Source organism: Tachypleus tridentatus, chromosome 2, assembly GCF_004210375.1.
Source record: "Tachypleus tridentatus isolate NWPU-2018 chromosome 2, ASM421037v1, whole genome shotgun sequence".
In the NCBI taxonomy this organism is placed as follows: domain Eukaryota; kingdom Metazoa; phylum Arthropoda; class Merostomata; order Xiphosura; family Limulidae; genus Tachypleus; species Tachypleus tridentatus.
In genome coordinates this window covers 50,058,844-50,086,477 of record NC_134826.1, presented here as the reverse complement: position 1 = coordinate 50,086,477, position 27,634 = coordinate 50,058,844, and the positions used below count along the sequence as shown (strand labels likewise).

The following is a 27,634-nucleotide window of genomic DNA, read 5'->3' as shown; positions in this document are numbered from 1 at the left end:
AAAGGTGTCAACTTTTACTGAAACATTGAGAAGAGACTGTCTGATGTAAAATATATACTACACAGCCAGAAATAAGTGGACACCTAACCATCACACCCATATGTGCTTGTTGAACATCTCATTCTAAAACCATGGGCATTACTATGGAGTTGGTCCCCCTTTTGTTGTTGTAAGTCTCCACTCTTCTGAGAAGGCTTTTCAGTAGATTTTGGAACATGGCTGCAGGGATTTGCTCCTATTCAGCCATGAGAACTTTAGTGAGGTGGGGCACTGATGTCGGGTGAGAAGGCATGGTTCACAGTTGACATTCTAATTCATCCCAAAGGTGTTCAAATGGGGTTGAGGTGAGGTCTCTTTGCAGGCCAGTCAAGTTCTTTCACGCTAACTTCAGCAAACCATGTTTTTATGGACCTTGCTTTCTGCATAGGGGCACTGTCATGCTGAAACAAAAAGGGCCTTCTCCAAACTGTTGCTACAAAGTTGAAAGCATGCAATTATCTAGAATGTCATTATGCTATAGCATTAACATTTCCCTTCACTGGAACTAAAGAGCCTAGCCAAAACCATGAAAAACAGCTCTAGACCATTATTCTTCCTCCAGAAAACTTTACAGTTGTCACTATTCATTCAGGTAGGTAGCATTCTCCTGAGATCCACCAAACCCAGATTCGTCTGTCAGACTGCCAGATAGTGAAGTGTGATTCATCACTCCAGAGAATGTGTTTCCACTGCTCCAGTGTCCAATGGCTGTGTGCTTTACACCACTCCAGCCAATGCTTGGGATTATGAATGGTGACCTTAGGCTTGTGTGTGGCTGCTTGGTCACAGAAAAAGCTCCCGACAAACAGTTCTTGTGCTGATGTTGCTTCCAGAGGCAGTTTGGAACTCGGTAGTGAGTGTTGTAACTTTGGACAGAAAATTTTTACATGCTATGCTCTTCAGCACTCAGCAGTCCCGTTCTGTGAGCTTCCATGGCCTACCACTTCGTGGTTGAGTTTTGTTGCTCCTAGACGTTTCAACTTCACAATAACAGCACTTACAATTGACTGGGGTAGCTCTAATAGGGCAGAAATTTGACAAACTGACTTGTTGCAAAGGTGGCACTCTATGACAGTGCCATGTTGAAAGTCAGTACAACCCATTCTACTGCCAATGTTTGTCTATGGAGATTGCATGGCTGTATGCTTGATTTTGCACACCTGTTTGCAATGGGTGTGGCTAATATAGCTTCATCCACTAATTAGAAGGGGTGTCTACATACTTTTGGCCATGTAGTGTATGTTATTAATGTGAGTTTTTTAAAATTTTTCAAACTACAAATTTGATGAAATACCTTATTTTACTGTGTGCATTTAAAAGAACCTAAAAATAACAAGAGTAAACTTACACTGAAAGAGAGCTTTGAGAATGTATTCATCTAAATTTATCAGGTCACACAAGTGACTATGAATATTTAAGATCATCAGGTAGGTTTGTTGCCCCTAGAAACAGTAATTAGACATATATATACAAATAATGTGTTTGATGTTAGTAATCAGATACATGAAATCATACTGAAACACATCATTATGCATTTTTCTACAATAAAATACAATGCAAAAAAATACATTTTGACTTGAACCCCATAAATGGCTATATTACAAAAATCCATTCAATGTCCATGAGTTATCAAACTAATTCATAATTTACTAACTCTATCTGAACAAAATGAAAAAGTATTATAATATTACTAAGACACAAACTTAATCATTAGATTGTATATATATAGTTTCCATCCCCTTCTTTTCAAAGTGCACTAAATCCAGGTACCAAACCCTGTCTTTATCATATAGATTTTTGTTTTCTCTCATATAATGACTTCAGACTTCAGATTGCAAGATAATTCATATTAAACTATGCACTTTCTTTAAAACTGTGAGTAAAAATATCATTAGTTAACATTATCATGAATGATTTTAACAAAACATTTGTATTACCCTAATCTTTTAAGAGTTAAAAAAGCATATGAAATGAACCCAATGTATATAATAGCAAATGGGAAAAATCCTTCAAATTTCATAAGATTACATTACTATATCCTTGCAACAATTAAAACCTATAAAAATTTAAATTATTTTCATTATAAATATGATTCTTTAAATTTCATACAATTATCCATCTTTTTGTCTCTTTCTCTCTCTCTCTCTATATATATATATATACACACACACACACACACACAATATAAGTGTACATAAAGAGAAATATACCACACAACTTATTCATCACAATTTGTTCATGAAATCCTCAGCAAAAATTGAATAGTAATATGCTTTTCACTCAAGCAAATCTTACATAGTGGATACATACTGCTGCATGTTTTGTATTATAAAATAAAACAGAGGAAAAAAAGTATCTCCTGTAAATAGCTTAATATTTGAAACAAATGTTGTTTTATCATGTTACCTTCAAGTTATTGACGTTGAATAGAAATTATACATATGGAGAAAACAAGAAAGATACGTTTATATCATATTACTTTTGTGTAAATTTTCAACACAACTATTTCAGAATGGGGAGCAAGTTTAATTTTAACAACTTTTTTCTTCAGATAGTTCCTCATGACTTATCTCTGCGTTTTTATTTAAGCACCAAGCTGCACAGGGGGCTATTTGTGTTGTGTCACCACAGGTATCAAAATTCAACTTTTAGCAGTATATATCTGCATACATACTGTTGTACCAGTGAGGGCCTCAAGATTTGATATGTACTGATAAACAATACATTTTTGTTGTCAATTTATAGCAAGTATCAAACATTGTATTATATTCATAGACTATAGGACATCATACCATCTAATAAAAAAATATAAAAGCTAGAATGAAATATTTATATCTTGTGCATAAGAAACAATGTTTTTGAAACTGAAAATGTTAAGTCTTTTTGATGACTAGTACTCAAACAGGCTCTCTTAAATTTAAATAATACTCATCATAATATAATGTTCTGAGATGACAGGATACTTACTGGCCCATCTAAGCTGTTCCATCCTTTAAACCAAATTAAAATTATTATAATATCTTAAACGCCAGGCCTTATCATTCATATACTTATCAAGTTTTTCTTAAACTGACTCAAATTTACTACAGCATCCAAAGGCCAACCACCCTGTTGAAAAATGAAACTGTCTTAGCTGAAGGTGACATCTATCCTGCCAAATTTTATATCTGTGTCCCCATAGTCCTACCATTCTCACTGTTAAATATGATACACCAACACTATCGATTTCTTTTACAATCTTAATTACCTCAATAAGGTTGCCCCAACTCTTCTTTTTTCAAGAAAAAACAATATGAGAGATTTCAGTCTCTTCTCACATAAAACCCCTCCATCCAAGAAACCATTCTAGTAACCCTTCCCTGAGCCCTTTCCAACAATTCGATGTCTTTCCTAAGGTTAGAAGCCAAAGATTGAAACGAAAACAATATTTCAAATGTGTCCTAACCAGTTATCTGCACAATGAAATTATAACCTCTTTAGGCTTGTATCTAAAATCCTATTTTCCATACCACTAGCAACAGCACACTGCACTGCTTTATAGACTGATCAATTATTCTGCCAAGATCCCTTTCCTCCACACTGTTGTTAAAGTTATTTCCATCCAAATTATGCTTTTAATTCAAATTATGATAAGTCACTTGTATTATCTTGCATTTATTATAATTAAAACCCATCTACCATCTTTGTCCAGCTCATTAAATGATCTAAATCCATTTGTAAATTAGCAGCATCCTCTTCACAGCTAACAACATCCAAGACCTTAATATCATTTGTAAATGTAATTAATTTAATGACCATTCCTTCATCTATGCCACTGAGCCATGGGGTACCCCACTTGTGACAATCAATTTTGAGGGACCTCCATTTGTAACAACCTTATGCTTTTTTCATCTAGCTGCTCTTCTATCCAATTTGCTTACTTATCCCCCAAACCTACTAGATAATTTTTTGCAAGCCTTTCATGTGGCACCTTGTTAAATGCTTTCTGAAAATCCAGATACACCAAATCCACACCCTCACTCTCATCTGTATTCTTATCAAAGAATGTCAAAAGATTTGTAAGGCAAGATTTTACCTCAATGAAACCATGTTGACTATCCAATAAAATTCTAAACTTTGTTAAATGTCTTGCAAAGCATTTTTTAACAAACATTCCAAAACTTTTCCCATAACTGATGTAAGAACAACAGGTCTATAATTACTGGGACAATATTTACCACCTCCATTAAACAAAGGAATTACATTAATAAACTGCCAATCCTTTGTTTGTAGTTAAGCATAAAGCTACACAATGGGCTATCCATGGTGTGCCCACACAGGTAACAAAACCAAGTTTCTAACACTAAGTCTACAAACTCACCACTGTGCTACTGGGAAGCATTATATAATAATAATAATATCTTTTTTTCCCTATAATTTACCCTACACATTGTTAAAAAAAACATATTTTTACATTGATACCTTTAAATTAAGGGTGTCTACAAAGCTCACCTGCTGTGCATGTTGTACACATTCTAGTATTTTATCTCTGAAAATATTTCTGGATATGGTATTTTCATCAAGGTCTGGAAACTTTTCTGCAATTTTCAAGGTAATCTGTGGCTTCAAGAAGTTTTCTATAAATTCTTGGTTCCATCTTCCATGAATCCTCAAGATAACACATGAGAATACTTGATCTCACTTTATGCCCAATTAAACACTACACTAAGCCTATAAAGGTTTAGTCTTTCATTAGTTATTAATGTCCCTAAGCCTGAATAAATATTTATTCTCATTCAACTTCTAAACAATAGTGGCTTTCATCACTTAATTATATCCACTCCCTTCCACATATATATGTTTATATACACTAGTATGAATAAACTATATCTCACCTATGCTTCACTTCTAAGAATGCATATGCTAGTATGTCAGCAAGCCCTCCACTTCCCTGAACTACCAAGACAGGACAGTGGTTCAGTAGATGTTGCAACACAATGTACACACATTCATACCCTCCTTGAACCAGCAATGCTATGACAGGAACCTCTGAGCCGTCTACCCGACACTTGTAATCATGTGTTTCTGATTAAAAAATAATATAGTCTTTATATTAATTGATAAATAATACATGCATACACATCTCTTTATACATTTCTTATTCAACTGTTGAAGAAATTGTTGTAATACAATATAGATAATTCAACAAGACTCTATTTGAAAACTTCCTTCTTGTTTATTTATCTCATTTGAAACTTTAATGTACCAAAATAATCATAGATAACAATAATAGTGTGTGTGTTTTCCTTACAGCAAAGCCACATCGGGCTATCTACTGAGTCCACCAAGAGAAATTGAACCCTTGATTTTAGCGTTGTAAATCCTTAGGCTTACTGCTGAACCAGTGAGGGAAAAATCTATAAGCTTTCATAAAAGCATGTGCATATGCCACTTATTAATAATACTTATTTTATGTTAATAATTCTAAACTTTGTGTAGCTGTTCTTAAAACCTCAGGGTAGAACAAACCTAATAAAATTATTACATAACTTACAATTCTTTTTAATATTATCCTTTCTCAGATTATGAGTTGAGCACCTTGACCTCCTGGCCAAGCAACATTCTAATGCCCCTGCAGCTGAAAGGCAAATGTGTTTGGGTCAATTCCCCTATCCTTTTGTAAAAGAACAGCCCAAGAGTTGGCAGTGTGTAGCAATGACTAGCTGCCTTTCCTCTAGTCTTACACTGCTAAATTTGGGGCAGCTAGCATAGATATCCCTCATGTAACTTTCTGCAAAATTCCAAATACAAACAAAATTTTCCTGCACTTCACGACAATGATCGATTGTTTTGCCAAGAAATAGAAAAACAAACATAAGTTTGGCAGAAAATTTTAAAAACTGATTTTTTTCTAAACATTATTTAAATTAGGCTTAACTGGATGTCCAATTTATCATTAATAACTTATAATTCAAATGAGCAGTAAATAAGGCACTTGTATAACTCTTAAATTTTTTTTTTCTGTGTGTGAATTAGTTTCACTTAATTTAATTTTCCGATTCTACATATACGTCTACACTTTACTAAGATAGGTAATAAATATAATAAACACTGGAATACGGATAGAAATATGCATTTTAGTTTAATTTGTAAATTTCATAAATAGCAATAGCATATATTATATACTATGCATTATTAATCCCACCACCTCACTCAGTTTTTTTCAAGAATCCTTCACTAGAGGGCCAGTATAAAAATAATATTTCCCAAACATTTTAAATCTCTAATCTAGTCTGTGACCCCATATTCAAAGAAATAATTGTTGTTGTAGGTCATAGCATTCTTCTGAGAAAAACAACATTGTCCTTAAAATCTAGACTTTTTTAGTTAATTTAGTTGGAATAAAGCACTTTCAGGTTTCATTACTACATGTACAATGAAGACTAAAGTTACAACATTAAACTTAATCCAACCCATCAGACATTTTCAGGTAACCACTCATACCAGTAATAGATAAGCTAAAAGGGGAATTTGTTTGACTTAAAATATTAGTGTTTTTATTATTACTTAATAACTGATGAGAATTTATTACATTAGTAAACTGTTTAAATTAAGATTTGGTGCATGTAATTAAATAACTGTTCCACGTTGTAGCTGTGGTAATTAAAGGGATACCTAACAGTTGATAGAGGAGTTGGTGGTATATTTATCTACAGTTTGGTTTAATAAGTGATGTGATTTTATCTAAAATATAAGCTTATACTTTTATTGATAAGTTATTGTATTACAGCAAAAATAATTAAAAGGCATGTCACTGTCACTTCTCATTTTAAAGACAAACATTATTAGTTTAGAAAGGAGATAAGGTAGTGTTAAAACAATAACACACTCAATTCGAACGTGAAACTTAACACTGTTGTCAGTGGGCTACTTGTACTTAGTGTTGTTTTTTATTCCCAGACTGCAATTGTTAAAAGTAGTGTGGGTGCTCACCCTTTATTAGGTACAACAGGTGCAAGAAGCAAGGTTTGTTTAGGAATTTGGGGTTGATGGGCATATTTAAAGAAATTGTATAATTTGTATGTGTAGTTTATAGGTTGGAGGAGAAACTGAAAGGCAGTTTTTAACAGTAGAGGTGATAGAAAATGAGAATGGCTGACTGCAAAAGGTGGCAGCAGGATATAGAGCAAACTGAGGTTTTACACGAAGGATACAGGGGCTAGTGATGACTTTCAGGAGGTTAGAGGCAGTAATGATATAGATTTGATTATAAAAACCAGGCTCTGGTAAAGAACACATTTCATCCTAGAAGATGCCATGGAGTTTACAACTGACAAAGAAAGTGACATAGTGATACTGTCTTTGTAGTGCATGTTAAGAATGGCATATAAGAAGAGGTAACTGTTAATTACAATGCATTCTAGAAACAGGGCCACAATAACTTAATTTTGTCATAGATATTGCCAAGACTCCACTGAGGGTATAAAATTATAAATGGGCCACTAAGGTTAAATACTTGGATTTATGAAATACATTAAGTGCAAAATGGAGAATTTTTTTTGAATGGATAGTTTACCTTTAAATAGGATAAAGGCTGGTTTGTTTGCAAGGACTATTAACTCAACTGTGAGGCCAACTCTAATGTAAAATTACAAAGAGGGCCCAAATAATAAGAAAAGATGATTTTCATATAATAGGAATAACTGAAACCTGCCCAAAGATAAACATTTATAATGAAAAGAATTCCTTTAGAACATAGGGTTATAAGTTGACTAATAAGAATGGAGTAACAAAAGGAAGGAGGGAATGCCTTTGTACATAAAATATGAATTAAAACTTGTTAGACTTGAGGATATCAGAGCTTATAACAATGCAGTTGAATCTCTTTGGGTTATAAACAGAAACACATTCTAAATAGAATGTGTCACATAACACCAGATGATACTGATAAAATTATAATAAACTCTACAGAGAGATGAGAGTTAAGAATTAAACTGTTAATGAGGTTATAATTATGGGAAATTTGAAATTTAGGCATAGATTAGGAAATGTTAGAGTCAAATGATGAGGGAGACAGTGTTTTAGAAATTGTTCAGGTTAGTTTTTCCAACAGTTAGAAAATATATAAAGAAAGGGCATTTTAGATTAACTGTTAACTTCTAATAAATAAATAGTTAATAGTGTAGGTTTGGGAACATATGGGTGCAAGTTATCATTTCTCAATTATATCTGATGCTTTGATACATATGGAAATAATGAACAATGAATTTTGGTTCCAAATTTCAAAAAAAGAGCAAATTTTGAAAAGATGTAGCAAAAATTTGGAAACTAAAGTAGTTGGAGGTACTGATCAAATGTGGAAATTATTTTAATTATTAAATATTCATTACAGAGAAAAAAATGTCAGCAAGTAAAAAAATCTAGACAACTCACAAAGGATACAAGGAATAAAATTAGGGAAAAACTTTATAAGAAGTTTAAATTCACTGCAATGATTGGAAATTAACACATTAATTCTGGGCTTGTTAAAAAAAAAATTTATAAACTTAAAGAATGATAAGTTTCCTGAACTGGATAATAGGTTGGATAAACAAATCATCTGTTTTTTTAAGTGCCAAAAGATTCGAAGTTGGCTAAATTTACTTTTCTTTTCAAAGCATATCATCAACACTGTCCCATTAAGTACAGACATATTAGTTTTATGTTAGTGGTGAGAAAAGTTACTGAGTTTGACAATGTGCTTTGTGAAATCATTTTACAAAATTCAGAAAGCATTTGATGAGGTACCACATAAAAGGCTTGTTGAACACTAAATAGTAAATTGGCAAGATGGAAGAAAGCAGAGGGTTGTTTTAAAATGAAGTTCAATCAGACTGGACTGTTGCCACAAGTAGAGAACCTCAGGGCTTGGTGTTAGGATCTCTATTTTTGTTTTTTAAAATCATACATAGATGAAGGAATCATAAAATAGATTATTTTAACTTGATTATATTAAAGTTTATGTGATGCTGGCTGTAAGGATGATGCTATTGCTTTATCAAAGGATTTCAATTATTTGAAAAGTTTGACAAATAAATAAAAGATAATGCAATCACAATTTGAATTATGGGTATAACTGTGATTGAAATAACCTTAATGGTGTTAAGGGGAAACATTCCTGCTTCTTCAATCTCTTGTTGTAGAAGAATAAATCAGGTTTTAGGCTGTATTAGTTGAAATATCGAATGCAAGTCTAAATAAGTTATAATATCATCATATAGGTCATAAGCTATATCACATGTGGATTACCGTGTTCAATCTTGTGTTCCTTACTCTAGGAAGGACATTAAATTGTTGGAAAGGATTCAGAGGAGGGCAACTAGAATAATACCTAGGATAGAAAAGTTGTCATATGAAGATAGGTTAAGATCTCTGAACTTCTTTTAAGTAAAAGAAGAGTTAGTGAAGATTTGATAGAAACTGTTAAAGGGTTGAGAGTGTTGACACAACGTTTTTTTTCATATTGGTAGTGAATATGGTAAAGCTAGGTAAATATAAATTTTGGGAGGGTAAAAGTCATCTTCAGCTAAGATAACTTTATTTTTCTAATAGGGTAGCTGTCCTCTTGAACAGATTGCCTTTGGACGTAGTGGATGCAGTTAATACAAACGAATTTAAGAGGAAGCTTGACAAATACTTGAAGGATAACAGCTGACAGTTTTTTTGTAGAGGGTTTGGTTTGATTCAGTGGGTAGGACAACTTATATGTACTAAAAGGCTCCTTTTTTTTTTTTGTTGTTATATTAGTTGCATGTCATGACATACCTCATAATGTCTCAAAGGAAAAGCATTTTTTCTCAGCTTTTACACACATCTTTTTCACAATGAATACATTTAATTTCCACTATCAAAAATAACCTAGAATTATTGTGTATCCAGGTATTACTCTCCTTGAATATAATCTTATTAGTTGTCATTATACAATTGTCAACAAAGTTATAAAAAATCAACAGTCTCATTAGTATCAGTTTATTTACATTAAAAAAAGAAACTTTACAAACAATCACTAAATAATAAATATGAATGACAATACAAATATTTTTACACTTATATATAAACAGTTTTTGTTTTTAAAATTAAATTACTATACCAGCTTCTCCCTCTAATTCCATTTCTGTTATTTTTTCAGTGTCAATAATGTACTGTTCTAAATCAAACAAGAAGTGGTGAATGCCCCTCTTAGCAACAGTTTCATCTCTAACAATTATAAAATGTGAATGGTCTGGATTCAGCTCATATTTGTTTTCTTCTGGTCGGTTTCCATCATTTTCAATCTCCACACGTCCAAGCTTAAAAAAGAAAAGGGTTTCAAGTGGAAACAACTTTCATTTTACTAAAACCTTGTCATCAAAGGTTTATGAAAAATATAAGTTATGTAATACAGTTCAATTAATTAAGAATCTAAATATTCAAATTAGGTGCAGAGACAACTGGATAAAAAAAAACAACGTTCATATAAGAATAGTATGGTATGATATACATATGGCCCCTTTATGTTAAAATTTTAACTGGTTCAGTAAATCATCACATATTTTTTGTTTATTTATATCTAGGGTATACCAACAACTCTTGCATCCTACTACTATTATACTGCTTTTATTTCACAGTCTTCCGTTTAAACATTTCTGAGAACAAGTGACAATAATTACACCTAAACAGTTCCAGTAAATCTTAACATACAGCACTATCACACTGGCTTCCTTCTTTATTATGTTACATCTTTAAAAAGTTATCCTTTTTATAAAACTTGAGTTGTGTTTGTTTAATATTTATATATATTTATGGATAGTCTGGTGTTTTAGATACCATTATTCTTTGTTTAGACTATTTTAAAATCAATTACACATATGATTCCACCTAATGTGAAATTTGAGCCCTAACTCCCATGGAGAGTTACAAACAGAGCTCTTGTGCCTTAAACGACTGTACAATTTTAAATTTCCCACATGCTCCAAGGCTATTAATACAAATTCTAATACAGTTGGTGTGGAGAGCAGTTACCCATCAAGATTAACATAAAAATATTAGTATTTATACTACAGCTGTCAGACCCCAGTTCAAATTGATATCTACCATTAGCATTTCATGTTAATCCTGTTATGTTTACTTCATGTTTTACTCTTCAACAAGAAGAATAATGTTATCTCTATTTACTTCTGTTTTTGATATTAAGTAACAGTATGTATATATATATACACAAACACACAGAGAGAGAGAGAGAGAAAAAGAAACATATAGCAATGTTACTCTAACCTCCCAATTTGGCTGGAGCCACTATTATGCCTTTTAAAATTGAGTATCACTTTTAGCATCCTTCTTTAACTAGTACACACCACCATACACACTTATTGCTTATCACATCTTAGTAGAGAAACATATGTTCATATTTATACCAACTTTAATAAAAATGAATTCACTGACTATTCATACCTTCAACAAATCAGTATTTACTCACCTACAATGTATGACAGATAAACAAGAAAACAAATAAATCTATATTAAAAATTACACAATAGTTATCAACAATAAATCAGAATATTCATTAAATAAGAAATTTGATATAAAGTACACACTGCAATAACTATAGATCTTTCTTTAAATCATCCACAGATCTGATTTTTCTGACAGTTTCTTATATAAAACTTTACTATCAGAACATCAGATGTTCAATTCTTAGTTAAAATACAGGGTGGCCTGTAAGTCCCTACCCATCCATATGTTATTATGTTATATTCAATTACACATGTATTATAAACTTGTTTCTTTTTTTTCAGAGAAATATGGCCGATGTAAGCCCATTTACAACTGAAGAGCGTATTGTGACAAGTACATGGGTACATGAGTGCAAGAATACCGGTGACAGCACACAGATCACTGGATACATAAGATATATGGATGGGTAAGGACTTACGGGCCACCCTGTAGTCATACACATCTGATAAATAAAAGTAGTGCTCTTGAGATACATTATAAGGAACATATAATATTAAGATATGCAAATTAATAAATTGTTGAAAAATATAAAAAATAGACTCACAGGTTGTTGTCTGTTAATTTTGAAATACATACATACAAAGCATTTTATTTTTGTCTCATATCTCCTCACAAGCAAACCATATTTTTTTACTTACTTGGCATTACTAAACAGACTAGCTATTTTCCTTGAGAATAAATGTTAATTGAAATATAATTTTCTTTTGAAAACTTATTACTTGCTTATTGTTCAAATAAGATGTTTATTAAACCTACATTTCAGTTATTATCAAACTATTTCTCTACCACATGACTAAATCATGAGTACAAGAGTTAATTTATAACAGTTTGATACCAATAAGAAATAGTTTAATCTTTCTATTTTAATTGGTGAAACTGTGAAGCTCTTTTAACCAAGCAAAAGCGATTATAAGATGTTTTTCTACAGACTGTTTTCATATTTTCTCAAATTGCTAGCCAATATTTCATGTTATCCAGTAAACAAAATAATATGTTCCAACATTCCTGAGAAATTTAACTTTGCTTGAAATATTTCATTGTTTTAGTTAACTTTCCCAATTAAAAATACTGGGTTCATCTATATTCCTTTAGTTATGACCAATGAAAGTGAGTGTATTGCATGTACTAAATACAAACAAAACAAACAACCAATAGATGCAACTTTACATGAGAGAATTTAATCTTCCTGACAGTTTTCCCTAAAGTGAACTTAATTCTATTGCATTATTTCTATCAATGTTATCATAAATGTTTAGTGAGGTTAGAAATATAATTATAAAACAATCAATTTAAGTTTTGCATGCAATTACTTACACACACACACACACACACACACTTGTAATGCTGAGAACACTACTTGCAGTAAAACAAACATTTAGATTCTACAACTGATGCTTTTATATTTTAGATTCAAGCATGACACTTGGTAAATAGCAAATGAGTAAAAGGAGTTTAGTCAGTGTTCAAATTCTGCTAGACATTCTCATTATCAAAAGTTTAAAATGCCTACAGTACCACAGGAGTTAGCAGTAGCATTAAAGTTGAGCAGTTTGTTTACAATATCACAGTAACTTATATCAGAACTAATGAGTTTAAAACAAATTTCTAGAGTTAATATTAACAACAGGAGTATCAGTTCCTAAGAGCATGATTTATAATGGAGATATAACTCACATTATTAAGGATCTCTGCATACTCAACTAAGTCTTCCCGAATAACACCAATAACTGTAAAATATTTCGAGGCAGAAATAGACTGACCAAAATGCTTGTGGCAAAAGGAGGATTGACCAATTTGTAATGCTTTATGAAAAGCATCTCCAATAGCTTTGGCTATTCCAGTGTTGGCTCCATGAGTTATAATCCACATTCTTGTTGTATTAGCTGCCTGAAAGAAAAAAAATTATTTATTTTTTATGCATGTAAATATTTTGTAAGAATCAATTTTATTTCTGCCACTTATATGTATACATTTTAGCCCAAGTTCACCGAATTAATTAATTAATGACAAGGATCCAAAGCTTGTGTTGTTTAATCAACCTTGAACAGCTAAGTAGCCTATAGGCTAACTAGAATAGGAAAGGAATAATCTAACTGGCCAAACTGTTGTTTTCAAATAAAGTTTTTCATGATTTTTTAAATATTACATAAACATACAAACATAAATATTAGTAACTGTGACTATCTTTAAAAAACTCACATCTGCAATCGATAAAACCCATTTATATACGTGTCCTTGGAGTGGCCCACTTAGAAATTTTGCAAATTTCAGACCCTGTTAATGACTATAAAGTTTACTAAAACAAAAAGTCCCATATGTAATACATTCAAAAGTCCCAGAAAATATTTAATAAAATTATTCCAATATACACAAAACTAAATTGGAAACATACTATAAGTAAACCCTTAAGTAAATCATCCAGTCTGCTGGCATTTTTCCATCCACTAAGAGGTTTTATATTAGACACCACAATCAAAACAATTCGAGGGCTATAAAGTTGCCATTCTTTGTGCATCACCTCTCCAATACTTTCCATCTGAACATCATGGTTAACTTGAATGAATGGTCGACCCTATAACAAGCATTAGTTTAGTACAGCTGGCTAAATGTAGATAAAAACATGTACATAAGATGCATGTTATTTAATCTAGATGTATTGTGTTCCTTTAGGTGAAACCTACACAATAATCCTGGATTAATGTAAACATTTGTTAATATTCACTACCAGAAATAACATACAAATTACGTTTTATGGTGTTGCAAAATAAATTTTGATAACTGATAAACTTATGTGTAGAAACAGTAACAAGGTAAAATAATATTGTCCAATACATATTTACAGATATTGTTGATGCCAGAATCAATAAACTACAAAGTTTCACACAAAACCTATGTTTATTTAATTAGACTTACTCAAATCAAATGAAATACAAAGTAGTTTTACATATTACAATTATCAGAATAACATTACTTCCAGTTTATAAATACTTTATAATTTTAACTTCTAAATGATTCTTAGGTATAAATCATCATTTTATTCTACAAAGAAAATATATTTAAAGCTAGATTCACTAAATTAATCTAGACCCAACATGAATATCAACAAATATTCTTTTTTATTAATTTACCTCTTCCTCATAAGCAAAATTTCTCCAAAAATGAATAACACCTTTCTTCATTTTTCCTGTATCTGTAACATCATTGGTGTGTCCTAACAATTCTTGACAGGTCAGTTGTGATTCTTCAAATCTATGTGTTTCAGCCATCTATATAAGAATATATGTTTAAACAATACACAAACTAAATCTTTAATCCAGGCTGTCCTACTAAATTATTTTGAAACTCTACTATAGGACTTGTAAAACTTATCATTATGATAAGGTTCTACCCTTGATAGACAATCCTCTTTAAGAAAACACGTCAAAGAAAAGTGAAGACAACTCCTTGGGTCTATTAACTAAGTAAACCATAAGGCTAGTCCAGTCTGAGTCTTTAGTTTCGGGGCTACTGTAACTTTCAATTGTGTTTGATTTACAAAACTAAACTAGCAAAATGCAAGTTTACCAAAACAGGGATCATCCAATACAGCCATGCTGAAAGATGTACTAAGATTGGTTGGTTGGTTGATTTAGTGTTTCATGGCACAAAGCAGCTAGGCTATCTGCGCCAAACGTCCGGTAAAAAGGTAAAACTAAAGTAAATGTAGTAAAATTCATAAGGAAATAAAGGTAAAACAAAACAGTTTTAAAAACATAAATAGCATAAAACCAATGTTGACATCCAGTCTACAATGTTAAGAGAGAAACTACAGTAAGAGAAGTTGTAAAGGACTTTCTGTAGCATAATTATAATTACCATTACCCGCCAGGAAGACTGACATGTAAGTACAAGAACCACCGTCAATCACCTTAAGTTGGCCTTTCCAGTCCCGATTCCGGGTTATGTGTCATTATGGCCATTATCAAAAAGTAATGTAATAAAAGTTTTCAAAAACATGCAACAATTTGTAATAATAACTCGCCAGGATGACTAAAGGGTAGTTCAAACAGCAGCGTTAGTCATCTGAAGTTGGCCTTTCCAGTCCTGGTGTCGAGTTATTTAATGTTAATTTCAAATCGAACAAGAGAGATTGTGATTCTTAAAAGGAAACCACAATAAAAAAAGGTTTAATGAATAAATATAAAACATTTAAATGGCATTAAAAAGATTAATGACCTTTAAAAAACTAAAAAATTTATCAAGGTGGACAGTGTCACCGTCACCAATAACACTGTCTAATGTTGTGGACAAACCTTGGAACAGAAGATGTTTAAAATAGTGCCGTCATTGAGAGTCGTAACGATGGCAAGAAAGTAAAATGTGGCTTATAGTGACCTAAGTGTTACACAGACTACACACTGGTCTATAAGTTTCAAATAAAAGAAAACGATAAGTTAAAAACTGTGACCAATGAGTAGTCCAGTTAGAACAACTTCTTCCTTCCGATCCTTAAGGAAGCAAGACTGCCAAAGTCCAATATAGGGTTTTATTTGGAAAAGCTTGTTTTCGCGTTGCTCACTCACTCCAAGTCGACTGCCAGCTGGCACGGAGCCAAGCCTTGAATACAGGACCATAGTCCATGTATGGAATAGGCACTGCAGTGACAGTGCCAGAACAGATAGATTTAGCTGCCGTGTCTGCAAGCTCGTTCCCGTGAATACCAACATGGCCTCGTATCCAGAAAAACTGGATAGAAGTATAGGGTGGCCCGTAAGTCCCCACCCATCCATATGTTATTATGTTATATTCAATTACGCATGTATTATAAATTTGTTTCTTTTTTTCAGAGAAATATGGCCGATGTAAGCCCATTTATACCTGAAGAGCGTATTGTGACAAGTACGTGGGTACATGAGCGTAAGAGTACTGGTGACACTACACAGATACAGTGGATACATAAGACATATCGATGGGTAGGGACTTACGAGCACAGGCAACTCTGTACAGTTACGACAGAAAGTGTTTGTACCCCTGCGTTCCGAGTAGTTTTTTACTCACAACTTAAAAAGTACCACGATTAGGTTAATAGACATATGGTGTGTTATAAATATTATACTAACACACATATACATAATTTTTTATGTAAATTAAAAAACAAATAAACTGTTTATAAACAAATAACCAAAAATAGTAGGACCAGAAAGTGTTCATACATTTCAGAACGTGTGAAAAAACTGATATTCCTGTAAACATTTTGTTTAGTTTGGCGAATAAACTACATTATACCATTCCAGAACTAGACACTGGGTTCATAATTATTGGAATTTAGCCAGCAAAAAATGTACTTCCTGCAATTTAGTGCCGTCTCCGTCATTATTTGTTTGGTCATCATGGCGAACAGGAAACAACTCTCCAGTGATTTAAAAAAACGAATTATTGTAAAATAAAAGTCTCGTGTGTCTCTTTTCGGTATTGCTACACAACTTAATGTGCCGAAATCTACTCTTCAAAGTACAATTGCCAAGTTTAAGCTCACAGGATCAACTGCTAACCTCTCTCGTTCCGGACGCCCCACCAAAATTTCAGAGGGAACCAAGAGGAAGGTTCTCAGAGAAGTTAGTAGGAACCCTCATTTAAAACGTAATGACATACAGAAACTGGTAAGGGAAACTGGGGTTGAAGCAAGCACCTCTACAGTTGCGAACATGTCACGCTCTTCTGAGTTCAAAGCATGCCGTCCTCGTAGAACTCTATATTTAAAGCCTGTTCATTTAAAAGCACGATTGAGGTATGAAAGAAAGCATGTAGAAAAACCCTTTACCTATTGGAAGAGTATTCTTTGGTCAGACGAGACTAAAATCGAGCTTTTCGGCCACAATGATATTCGCAATATTTTCAGTAAGAAGGGGAAACGAAACCTTCCAAAAAAAACCGTCCCTACAGTTAAACACGGAGGTGACTCAATCATGCTATGGGGTTCCTTCAGCTCTTCTGGTGTAGGCAGCCTTCACCGCGTCAACGGAATCATGAAAAAAAGAGTATGTTGATAAATTAGGCACTTATATCAAGAATGATGCTCGGAACTTGCGGCTTGGGCATCGTTGGATCTTCCAGCACGACAATTATCCAAAGCACATATCGAAATATGTGCAATCCTGGTTGCAGAGGAACCATATAAGCATTCTGAAGTAGCCATCACAGTTACCTGATCTCAACCTAATTGAAAACATTTGGCATGAGTTGAAGAACAGGGTTCATCATCATCATCCGAAATACTTGCAAGAGTTGGAAGCCTTCTGTAAAGAAGAATGGAAGAGAATGCCAATCGAGTACTGTCAAACGATCATGGAGGGCTATGAGGAGAGATTGCGCCAAGTAATTCACCTGAAAGGCTACACAACTGACCATTAAAGTAGATGCATGAACCCTTTCTGCCCCTCCTATGTTTGGTTATTTGTTTATAAACAGTTTATTTGTCGTTGGTATAATATTTATAATACACTATACTTTCATTATCATAGTCGTCATACTTTTTAAGTTACGAGGAAAAAAACTACTCACGATGCAGGGGTACGAACACTTTCTGTCGTAACTGTAGATGTTAATGAGAAATGGGCCAGTCGGTTTTGAATATCAGCGAGAACAGGGTGTGAACCAACATGAAGCGATTCCAGAGCCAGTAGAGAACTAAGCGAATCAGTATAAATAGTGCAGTTGGAGTACTGCTTAGCTTCAATATGATCCAGGGCAAGAGAAACGGCATACAGTTCAGCAGTGAACACAGAAGCTGTAGAGGGAATTCTGCATGCAACCACCAAACTGCAACAAACCATGGCAGAGCCCACAGAGTCACCTGATTAGGAACCAACCGTATAAATTGGAATGGAAAGATTTTTCAAAAGATGTTCAGTAATTAAAAGACGGTACTTCCAATCGGGAGTATTTGCACTTCTCAGATGACTTAAAGAAAGGTCACATTTAGGGACTGTAATAAGCCATGGTGGGATGGACTGACCAGTGGATACCGCAATGTTATCCAAGGACAGACCCAATTCATCCAACTGTGCCTGAATGCAAAGGTCAAAAGGAGCAATGGCAGATCATCTGTTCTGAAAAAAGTATGGCCCACCGAGTAGGGAAAACACAACCCCAGGTGGGATGCTTTGGTAAGGAACAAAGTTTTGAAGAATATAGTAAAGACAGTTGCAGACAGCGAAGGTGCAAAGAAGGTTCATGAGTCTCTACATATAAACTCTGAACTGGGGAGGTGCAGAAAGACCCAGTGCAGAGCCAAAGTCCTTGATGATGAATAGGGTCCAGCATCTTTAAGGCCCAGAGTCTGGCAGAGCCATAGACTAGTGATCCATAGTCGAGTTTCGATCGAATAAGAGCACGATATATCTTTAACAAAGAACATCAATCCACTCCCCAACTGGTGGTAGACAGGACACGGAGGATGTTCAATGCTCTTGTACATTTGACCCGTAGCTGCTTAATTTGTGGTATAAAGGTCAGCTTATAGTCAAAGATAAACCCCAAGAACTTAGTCTCAGGGACCACAGGCAGCAAAACTTCACTGATACGGAGTTCAGTATCAGGGTGAATACCCCGTTAGCAGCAAAAGTGCAAGCAAACGTTTTAGAGAGAACAATTAAAGCCGTTTGCCGTGGTCCTCTTCAGTACATGATCGAGGGCAGTTTGTAGTTGCCGCTCAATCTATCTCATGTTCAACGACTGACACGAAATGTGAAAGTCATTGACATAGAGCCCGTTTGCAACAGTGACAGAGAGTTGTTCAGTGACGGCATTAATCTTTATACTGAAAAGTGTGACACTCAAAACGCAGCCCAGAGGGACCCCAAATTCCTGTAGAAAAAAACGGGAAAGTGTCCAACCCACACGAACTTGGAATCTCCTGCACGTTAAAAAATTTTTAATAAAAATGGGTAAATGGTCACGTAACCCATATATATGGAGCTCTCGCAAAATGCCATACCTCCATGTTGTGTCACAAGCCTTCTCAATGTCAAAGAATATTGATACAAAATGTTGTCATTTGAGAAAGACTTCTCTGATTGATACTACAAGTCGAATCAGATGGTCCATGGTGGAGTGCTGTCATCGGAATCCACATTGGGTGGGGGAGAGGAGGTTGTTTAATTCGAGGAACCAAACAAGACGAGCATTAACCATCCTCTCTAAAATCTTACAGAGACAGCTTGTCAAAGCAATTGGACAGTGGTTTGAAGGAATCTTGGGATCTTCCCAGGCTTATAGAAAAATAAGATAATAGCCTGGCACCAGGCATTAGTAAAAACATTTTCCTGCCAGATCCGGTTAAAAAAACAATTAGAAGAATATCAAGAGAAGCAGGAGATAGATGGTGCAGCATGTCATAGTGTACACCATCTGGTTCAACAGATGTACTGCCAGACCGATGAACGCCCAATTTCAGTTCTACCAGTGTAAAGGGACAATTATAGTCATAAAGACAATCACTTCGAAAGGAAAGAGGTGATCACTCTGCCCGAGTCTTGATGGCCAAGAAGGTGGAGGAACAAGCAGAAGCACTAAATACCCAGCAAAAGCTTTCACTTAGAGAATCGGTGATGCTCCAGATATCATCTACTTCTTGGCCATCAAAGAGTAAGATCAAAAGGGGGACAGAAGTGTAGTGCCCACTGACCTTTCGAACCCTGTCCCACATGACTTTGGAACTGGTGGTAAAAGATATGCTACTTGGGAACTTAATTCAAGATTCCTTCTGGCTTTGACGTCTTACCCACCTAGCATGTGCACGGGCCTGCTGGAAAGCAATGAGATTTGAAAGTGTGGGACATCTACGGAAAGTATCCCAGGCCCGTTTTTGAGCTTTCCTTGCCATGTGGCAGGCAGGATTCCACCACGGACGAGGATATAGTGGAAAACGTGTCGAGGTTTTAGGAATACATTGAGTAGCTGCTTGTATAATACAGTCAGTTACTGCTGCCACAAGTTGTCTACTGATGGCTGACAGACGATGGCAGGATCAAGTTCAGCGAGAGCAGTGAAAGTGGACCAATCTGCCTGATCCAGCTTCCACTGGGGCTCGCGGGTTGGGTGGCATCGACCACGGCCAGTCTCTCTCAAAAGTATAGGAAAATGATCACTGCCTCGTAGATTATTGTCAACCATTCATGAAAAATGGGATAATAATGAAGGGGAGCAAACTGAGAGATCAATAACAGTAAAGGACTGAGTAGGTGCGTGAAAATAAGTGGAAGAACTACTATTGAAAAGAGTAAGGTTGTGATCAGAGAGCATACGCTCCACAGAGTGACCCTGCCTATCAATAACAGCACTTTCCTAGAGGGGATGATGACCATTAAAGTCCCCCAGGATTAGAAAGGGAGATGGCAACTGTTCAATGAGAGAATCAAGGTCTGATTGATCAAATGCCTCTCCAGGTGACAGGTAGAGAGACCAAACAGTGATGGTATGACCCAAGGAAACACGGATGGCTACGGCCTCCAAGGGTGTGTTGAGTGACAAAGACAGGGTGGGCACATGCTGATCAACCAACAGTGCCACCCCTCCATGTACTCGTCCATTACACAGCCTGTCATTTCTGTACAGAGAAAATTGCCGAAAGGTGAATGTATCAGCTGGTTTCAGAAATGTTTCCTGTAAGGAAAGACATACAGGATGGTAAGAAGCAATCAGTGTTTTGATGTCATCCAGATTAGATCGTAAACCTCGACAGTTCCATTGTATCAAGGTGGCCATTTTTAATGACGTGTCGGCGAATTGACTGGAGAACCCTACTGTTTACGACCACGTCTTTTTTCTTTACTGTCCTTTTTCAAGAGAGGTCTATCGACCTCCATGGATCCTGTCCTGAGTCGATTGGGCAGGTCTTTGTTCTTGGAAGGAGATTCCAGTGACTTATAACGCGAACGAATGACTGTTTTGCATCTTGAGGTGAGAGAAAAAGATGTATCCGAAGAAGTTTCTGTACCTGGAACCAAATGATGTGGATCTTGGGGTTTGTTGGAATGTGTGGGAGGAACAGAGATGGCTGTAGAAGTTGATTCATCAATTTTTTTAACTATGGAGGTCAAAAGGCTTTTCATTTGTTTTGAGAACAATTCTCTTGGAGGCACAGAGAGATCTGTCTGCACTCCCATTGTAGTTGTGGAACGAAGTGCAGCAGCATATGTCCAAGATGAAGTGGTGAACAGCAATTTTAGAGCCTCAGGATAAGTAATGTTATGAGTCGTTTTCAAATGCTGCACCTCTCTTTCCTCCAACCATTTAGGGCAAGGGTGAGAACCATTGCAATTGAACAATGTGGTTTTGTTTCACACTCATAGGCATCATGGTCCTTGCCACCAAAACAAGCACGTCAGGGAACCACGACAAGACGTCTTTGAGTGACCAAACCTCTGACACTGGAAACATCAGAGGATTTGGAATGTATGGCCGAACCCTGCAATTAAGATAACCTACCTTGATGGTGGCAGGTGCACGTGGTGATGTAAATGTTAAAACAAGGATATCTGTCGGCAGTGTAACTCCATTTTTGCGAGTGGAGATACGCCTCACTGCAAAAACTCCTTGAGTGGAGAAACCAGCGAGAATCTCTGACTCGAGGATGTTCTTCAAATCCCTCTCAACAATAACTCCTCCTGATGAATTCAAAGTATTATGAGGTGTAACCTCAATAGATATATCCCCAATTTCTTTTGAAAGCAAGAAGAGTTCACTGTGTTGGGATGTGGATGTTTTAACCAATATGTCTCCAGATTGAAGCTTCTTTACTGACTTTGGAGAGCCAACAAGTCCCTCCAGTCCCTTCTGAATAAAAAAGGGGAGTATTTGCCCTATAGGTTTCTCTGAAAGACAATGTAAGATGAGAAAATGAGGTACAACTGGTGGTACAGATGTTGAAGATTGCTGATCAGAGTCTTCAAGACATGGTCTTTACCTATTGACTGATTTTTCACTATTTTATTTAATTTTTTATTAGAAGGATCCATAGAAAAAAAAGAAAACTTCGGTGCCCACTGACTCCACCCACTATGGAGCTCTACAAGGGGATGCACTACAATGTCAAGCAAGGAGACTGCAGCAACGCCAGGGTTTCGTGAGCGCTATACCCAAACACCAGCATCATATACAATGTCCACAACACCCGTTGAGAACTTCCAACACTGGTACTTGGTTGACTCTAGCCCAAGTGGACCAGCCAACTGACCCAAGAGGCCACTCAAAGGCCGCCGGTCTACAGGAATTCAAGGCCAAAGTGGTGTGTTACGGTTGGACCTCTCAACCACCAGGATCCTCTCCTTCCCTTCACGGGTCGCCACGCACGGCAAACACGTGGGTGGATGTTTAGATCCCAGAGGAGGTAACCTGAAAGAACAGAACCTTCCCTGGGAGGTCTCCTCACCACATACAGGAATCCACACTGAGGGGTGTACTGAGATACTGTTTAAAGTCCATTTCTACGTATATATTTCTATTGTGTAAGCACTAATAGAAGATTTCAAGATTTCTTTTTTCATTTTGTGAAGGGCAATTTAGAAGAATTTAAAACAGTGACTTCAAAAACACAGATGCTAATTTTCTGCAAAAATCACACTTCAAAATTTAAAAACAAAAGAAAAAACCTTCATCATCCCTCCCTCCTGAGTCTGCTGCTGCACTTACCCAGAAAATGAAACTTACGATCATCCATGACATACTCACGTCTTTACAATTTGTTGAGAGAAACTCACAAAAATTGTATCGGTATTAGTTTTGAAAGAATTTATTGTAGAACGTTTCATTTCGTCACATTGGTATCTTGTAAGAGTGATGTCCAAGTTAAACTTGAAGAGGCCTCACTCAGACAAGATCCTTTCATTAGTTCCAGTGCTTGCATGTTGGACGAAACATCAACTTGCAGGCTCGGCAATACGTTTATTCGCCCAAAGTGTCCCCATCTGTTGGCCTGAAAATAAACTTTTACGAACCGCTCATACGAAGTCTTCGAAAACTTGGATACTTTAGCGTTTTAATTAACACAACCAAAAAAAAAAAAAAAGTTTGACTATACTGGCATTTCAAAAATTCAATCTTGAACTTTACTGAAGTACAAAACTATGCACTTCACAGCATACAACAAGTGCTCTAGGTGCAAGTACTGTATGCTCAACTCGCATGTTTTCGTTTTTTAAATAAAATAGATTTCAAAAGTCCACTAATTTATATATTTATATTCTTTAAAGGAGTCAAGATTAGTGGATAAGCGGTGACAATTCACTTCGAGACTTTGGTTTGTTTTAAATTTTGTGAAAAGCTACACGAGGGTTACCAATCCATAACGTCACAGTGAAAGACCCGATGGAACCCATTTCTAATCATTGCAACCCACCGCTAATTACTGGGGTACTATTTTACAAACAAAGAGTTGGATTAACCATCACTTAAAATGCCCCCGTAACTAAAGGGCGAGCATGTTTGGTGTGACGGGGTGTGACCCTCAGGTTACGAGTCGAATGTCTTAACCACCTGGCCATGCCGAGCCTTAAAGATTATGGAGGATAGAAATAATTATTGCTTCAATCATTATATATTTGTGTATTTTGTATCTCCTTTTTAGTATTGTATTGTTTTTTGTTTTCGTATTTCTTAATTATTAATATTTTTGTAGTCATAAAAACAATCTTTTTTTTGGATTGGTTAACACTTTAATTAGCTTATTATTTCTGTTTGAATATTTCAACCCTTAACTTGCACTTTTCTATTACCCCCTTGATTAATTTTACATTATTCCAATATTGCTTCATGCATTGAATAAATTTACTATAGGTTCTTTGTTTAAAATATCTTTGGAATTTTCAAGACTTTACGAATCAGCCAATATGTGGTAATACCTAGTTAATATTAGAGGGATGACACAAGTTGCAGTTAGGTAACATTCGATAGCATTAGCCTAACTTTAGGTCTTAGGCTTAAGTTTGAGTTGGAAACTAATATGGGCTTTGATATTTTGTTCGCTTTTTTTTTAAATCAATCTCTAACAGAGTTAGTAACAGAAATAAAAACCTAACATTTTCACTATAGCCATAGTATAGTATAATTATAATGTAAAAGTGTTAGTAGAAAGGTTAGAAAACTGCATCAATATACCATCCACTAAAGTATCGTCTGCTATTTTAAACTTTACGTTTACCTTATGCTTATATAATTATTAATTTACCTCGGTTTACATCTTTTCAAGTTTATAGATCGAAAAAAATTCACTAATATTCAACAAATATTTTTAAAACTTTGCATTATAACAATGATAAGAAATGATATATACCATTTATATTAAAGCATCAAATTTTTAATTATAATCTTTTTTTTAGAAGCCCTAATTCAAGTTAAACATTACCCCTTACTAATCTTAGTTTACTGTACCTCTGAAATCTTCAATTAAATTTCCAGGTCATAAATAAATACAACACAATATTTCGCATGTATCTAGATTTGTGTCGATATAATTACACAAGTTTATAGTAACACCCAGCACTTGTTTCGTTAATTGCATTGGTACCGACAAGCATATTCTTATCCTACAGTATTAATGTTAATCTTTGCTCGTGTGAATGTCGAACGTCCTTGATCGTCTTAACGAAATCTACTGAAATAAAATTTTCAATCAATCATAGCAGCTACGTTAGGGTTCTATGATCGGCTTACTTGTGTACCGTTTTATGCCACTATTTCTTTTTATATAAATATATATTTTCTTATTATTAATGAATAATGTTTTTAATTTTTAACGATTACGATTAACATAATAATGTAAATGCATCATTAAACTCACATCAAACAGTTAATTTTTTTTTTCCATAATTAACTTGCAATACAGTTAGCAAATAACCAGTTTTTCATCTGGGTGTTGTATATCCTTAACGCAGTGGTTCCAAAACTTTTTTCTGGGTCGCACTTTCAGAATTAAAATTTGCTCGCGCCACACTGAATTTTTTATTGATAAAAATATCTTCAAAAAGATAGCACAGATAGCTCATTGTGTAGCTTCGTGCTTAATTTAAAAAAAGAATGAACTAAAATTGTAACTTACACAAAAACCAAGAATAGCCACTTTTGAAATGCAAAAAATAAAATAAAATTTTAATTGCAAAAATATTATATCATATAATCAGGCCTAGATCAAAACTTCGGAGAACTTTTCCAAATTCTGTGAGGAAATGAATACATTTTATTTTATGCAAAAGGCAATATTGTTTTAAGAATAAAATCATTATGAAACATAGGCAAATTTATTAATTTTCACTCAAAATGTAAAGGAGAAGTAGCAGTTGAAAAATCACTTGTAACATTGCTTAACTCCGTGTTTCTCAACCATTTTTGTGGCCCGGCATGGCCAAGCGTGTTAAGGCGTGCGATTCGTAATCGGAGAGCGCGGGTTCGCATCCCCGTCTCATCAAACATGCTCGCCCTTTCAGCCGTGGGGGCGTTATAATATTTCAGTCAATCCCACTATTCGTTGGTAAAAGAGTAGCCCAAGAGTTGGCGGTGGGTGGTGATGACTAGCTACCTTCCCTCTAGTCTTACACTGCTAAATTAGGAACGGCTAGCACAGATAGCCCTCGAGTAGCTTTGTGCAAAATTCAAAACAAACTCAACCATTTTTGCTCGTGGTCCCCTTTTGAGTTTGATTTATCTCTGTGATTCCACTCCTTGTAGGTGTTGTTACGCAGGAAAATGTTATTTTATTTTCACATTGTTGATTTATAATATTATTTTTACAATACTGTATTATTTTCAAATAATTTGTTTATAATATACTGTTTACTTACACAAGTAAAAAATATTCTGTTAATTATTGACATTTTATTCAGTGTGATCCTTGGGCCTGATGAACACTTGAAAGTTTTTGGATGTCTGGTTGTAGTGTGGCCAGTGATAATCGAAAATCACTTCTTTTCACAACATCAAGACGGTTATGTATTTTTGATAGCAAATAAATCACATGACTAAAACCAGTTTCAACCAGATATGATATGGGAAAAGCGATAAAATACAGCTTTGTCTTCTCCCAGAGCTGTGGAAACTTATTAGCTATTTCACTACTTATCCAGAAATAATGTTTGTCACGTTTAAATCTAGCTTGGGCTGTTATATCACTGTGCAGTTCGTTGACATATTCTTGTAATGTGATGTCAACATCAGACACATTCACCTCAAATGGATCCGTCACCCAATCCGGAATATTCATATCCAGCGGGTCGCTGAACTGAATCTGCATATCACCATACAAATATTTTAGATATTCCACATACACAATAAGGTCGTAATTTTGCAGTTCAATGCAGTCAACGATGGCCAAAAAAGGAAATTGCGTGAACTCGCGACGTCCAATATTACTCCAGTATAACTTTAGTTTTCCAAGAAAAGCAGTAATGACCTCTTTGCAAGATATAATGTTACAGTTTTTCCTTCTAATTGTTTGTTCAACAAATTCAACTTTTCAAAAATATCTGATGCAATACTGTCCCAAAGTGCAACAAAACGACAATTTCCCTTTGATAACCAACAGACCTCTGTATGCGTTACTAGTCGTTCAAAATCTTTCTCATTTTTATCACAAAGTTGTCGGAAAAGACGATCTTGAAATGAACGAGATTTGATAAAGTTGATAGCCTTTGTTACAACGGTAAGAGAGTCATACAAACGTCCTCTCAATTTCTTTGAAACCAAATGCTGTCGGTGCATCAATGTATAAAAATAAAACGCACTTCAGGAACAGCAGATTTTAAATGAGCTGTAAATTCTCTGTATCTACTTATCATTGAATCAGCACCATCAGTTTCACAAACCATCATATTTTCAAGAAAGATATTGTTTTATTTGAAATAACTCTTCACTTCTTCAAAAACTGTTTCACCTTTGGTGTCTGTTCTAAACTTTCAAGCAAAAAGCATTTCTCTGAGCTAATTATTATCCATAAATCTATCACATGTCATCGGTAGCGCTTTATTATCCTGTGAAAAGGATTCATCAATTTGCAGAACAAACTTTTAAACTTGTAACTGAACGACTAGTTGTTTTTCAACATTATCTGCCATTT

General features: G+C 34.8%; 2 protein-coding genes across 2 annotated transcripts in view; both read right to left on the bottom strand.

Annotated features, from left to right (window-relative positions):
• Nucleotides 1-15,424, bottom strand: part of LOC143243571 (transient receptor potential cation channel subfamily M member-like 2) — a 57,646-nt gene extending 42,222 nt beyond the window's left edge. The window contains exons 1-8 of the mRNA XM_076487283.1: nt 15,115-15,424; nt 14,679-14,816; nt 13,943-14,122; nt 13,225-13,437; nt 10,148-10,346; nt 4,914-5,103; nt 4,531-4,687; nt 1,388-1,481 (exon numbers count right to left, since the gene is read on the bottom strand). Coding sequence (XP_076343398.1) covers nt 1,388-1,481; nt 4,531-4,687; nt 4,914-5,103; nt 10,148-10,346; nt 13,225-13,437; nt 13,943-14,122; nt 14,679-14,816; nt 15,115-15,129 — 1,186 coding nt within the window. The 5' untranslated portion in view covers nt 15,130-15,424. The remainder of the gene's footprint in view (nt 1-1,387; nt 1,482-4,530; nt 4,688-4,913; nt 5,104-10,147; nt 10,347-13,224; nt 13,438-13,942; nt 14,123-14,678; nt 14,817-15,114) is intronic.
• A 10,977-nt stretch (nt 15,425-26,401) lies between these two features.
• On the bottom strand, nt 26,402-27,279 carry LOC143245493 (SCAN domain-containing protein 3-like). Its single transcript, XM_076491855.1, has 2 exons — nt 27,106-27,279; nt 26,402-26,806 (listed from the first exon to the last, which is right to left on the bottom strand). The coding sequence occupies exons 1-2, from the start codon at nt 27,277-27,279 to the stop codon at nt 26,402-26,404; spliced, it is 579 nt and encodes a 192-aa protein (XP_076347970.1).
• Nucleotides 27,280-27,634: the final 355 nt, after the last annotated feature.

Excerpts from the sequence above, each read along its gene's own strand:
- LOC143245493 (XM_076491855.1), bottom strand. The coding sequence starts at position 27,279 with ATGCACCGACAGCATTTGGTTTCAAAGAAATTGAGAGGACGTTTGTAT. Across the intron at positions 26,807-27,105 it reads GACTAGTAACGCATACAGAG|ATTCAGTTCAGCGACCCGCT; the intron begins GTCTGTTGGTTA and ends GGTGATATGCAG.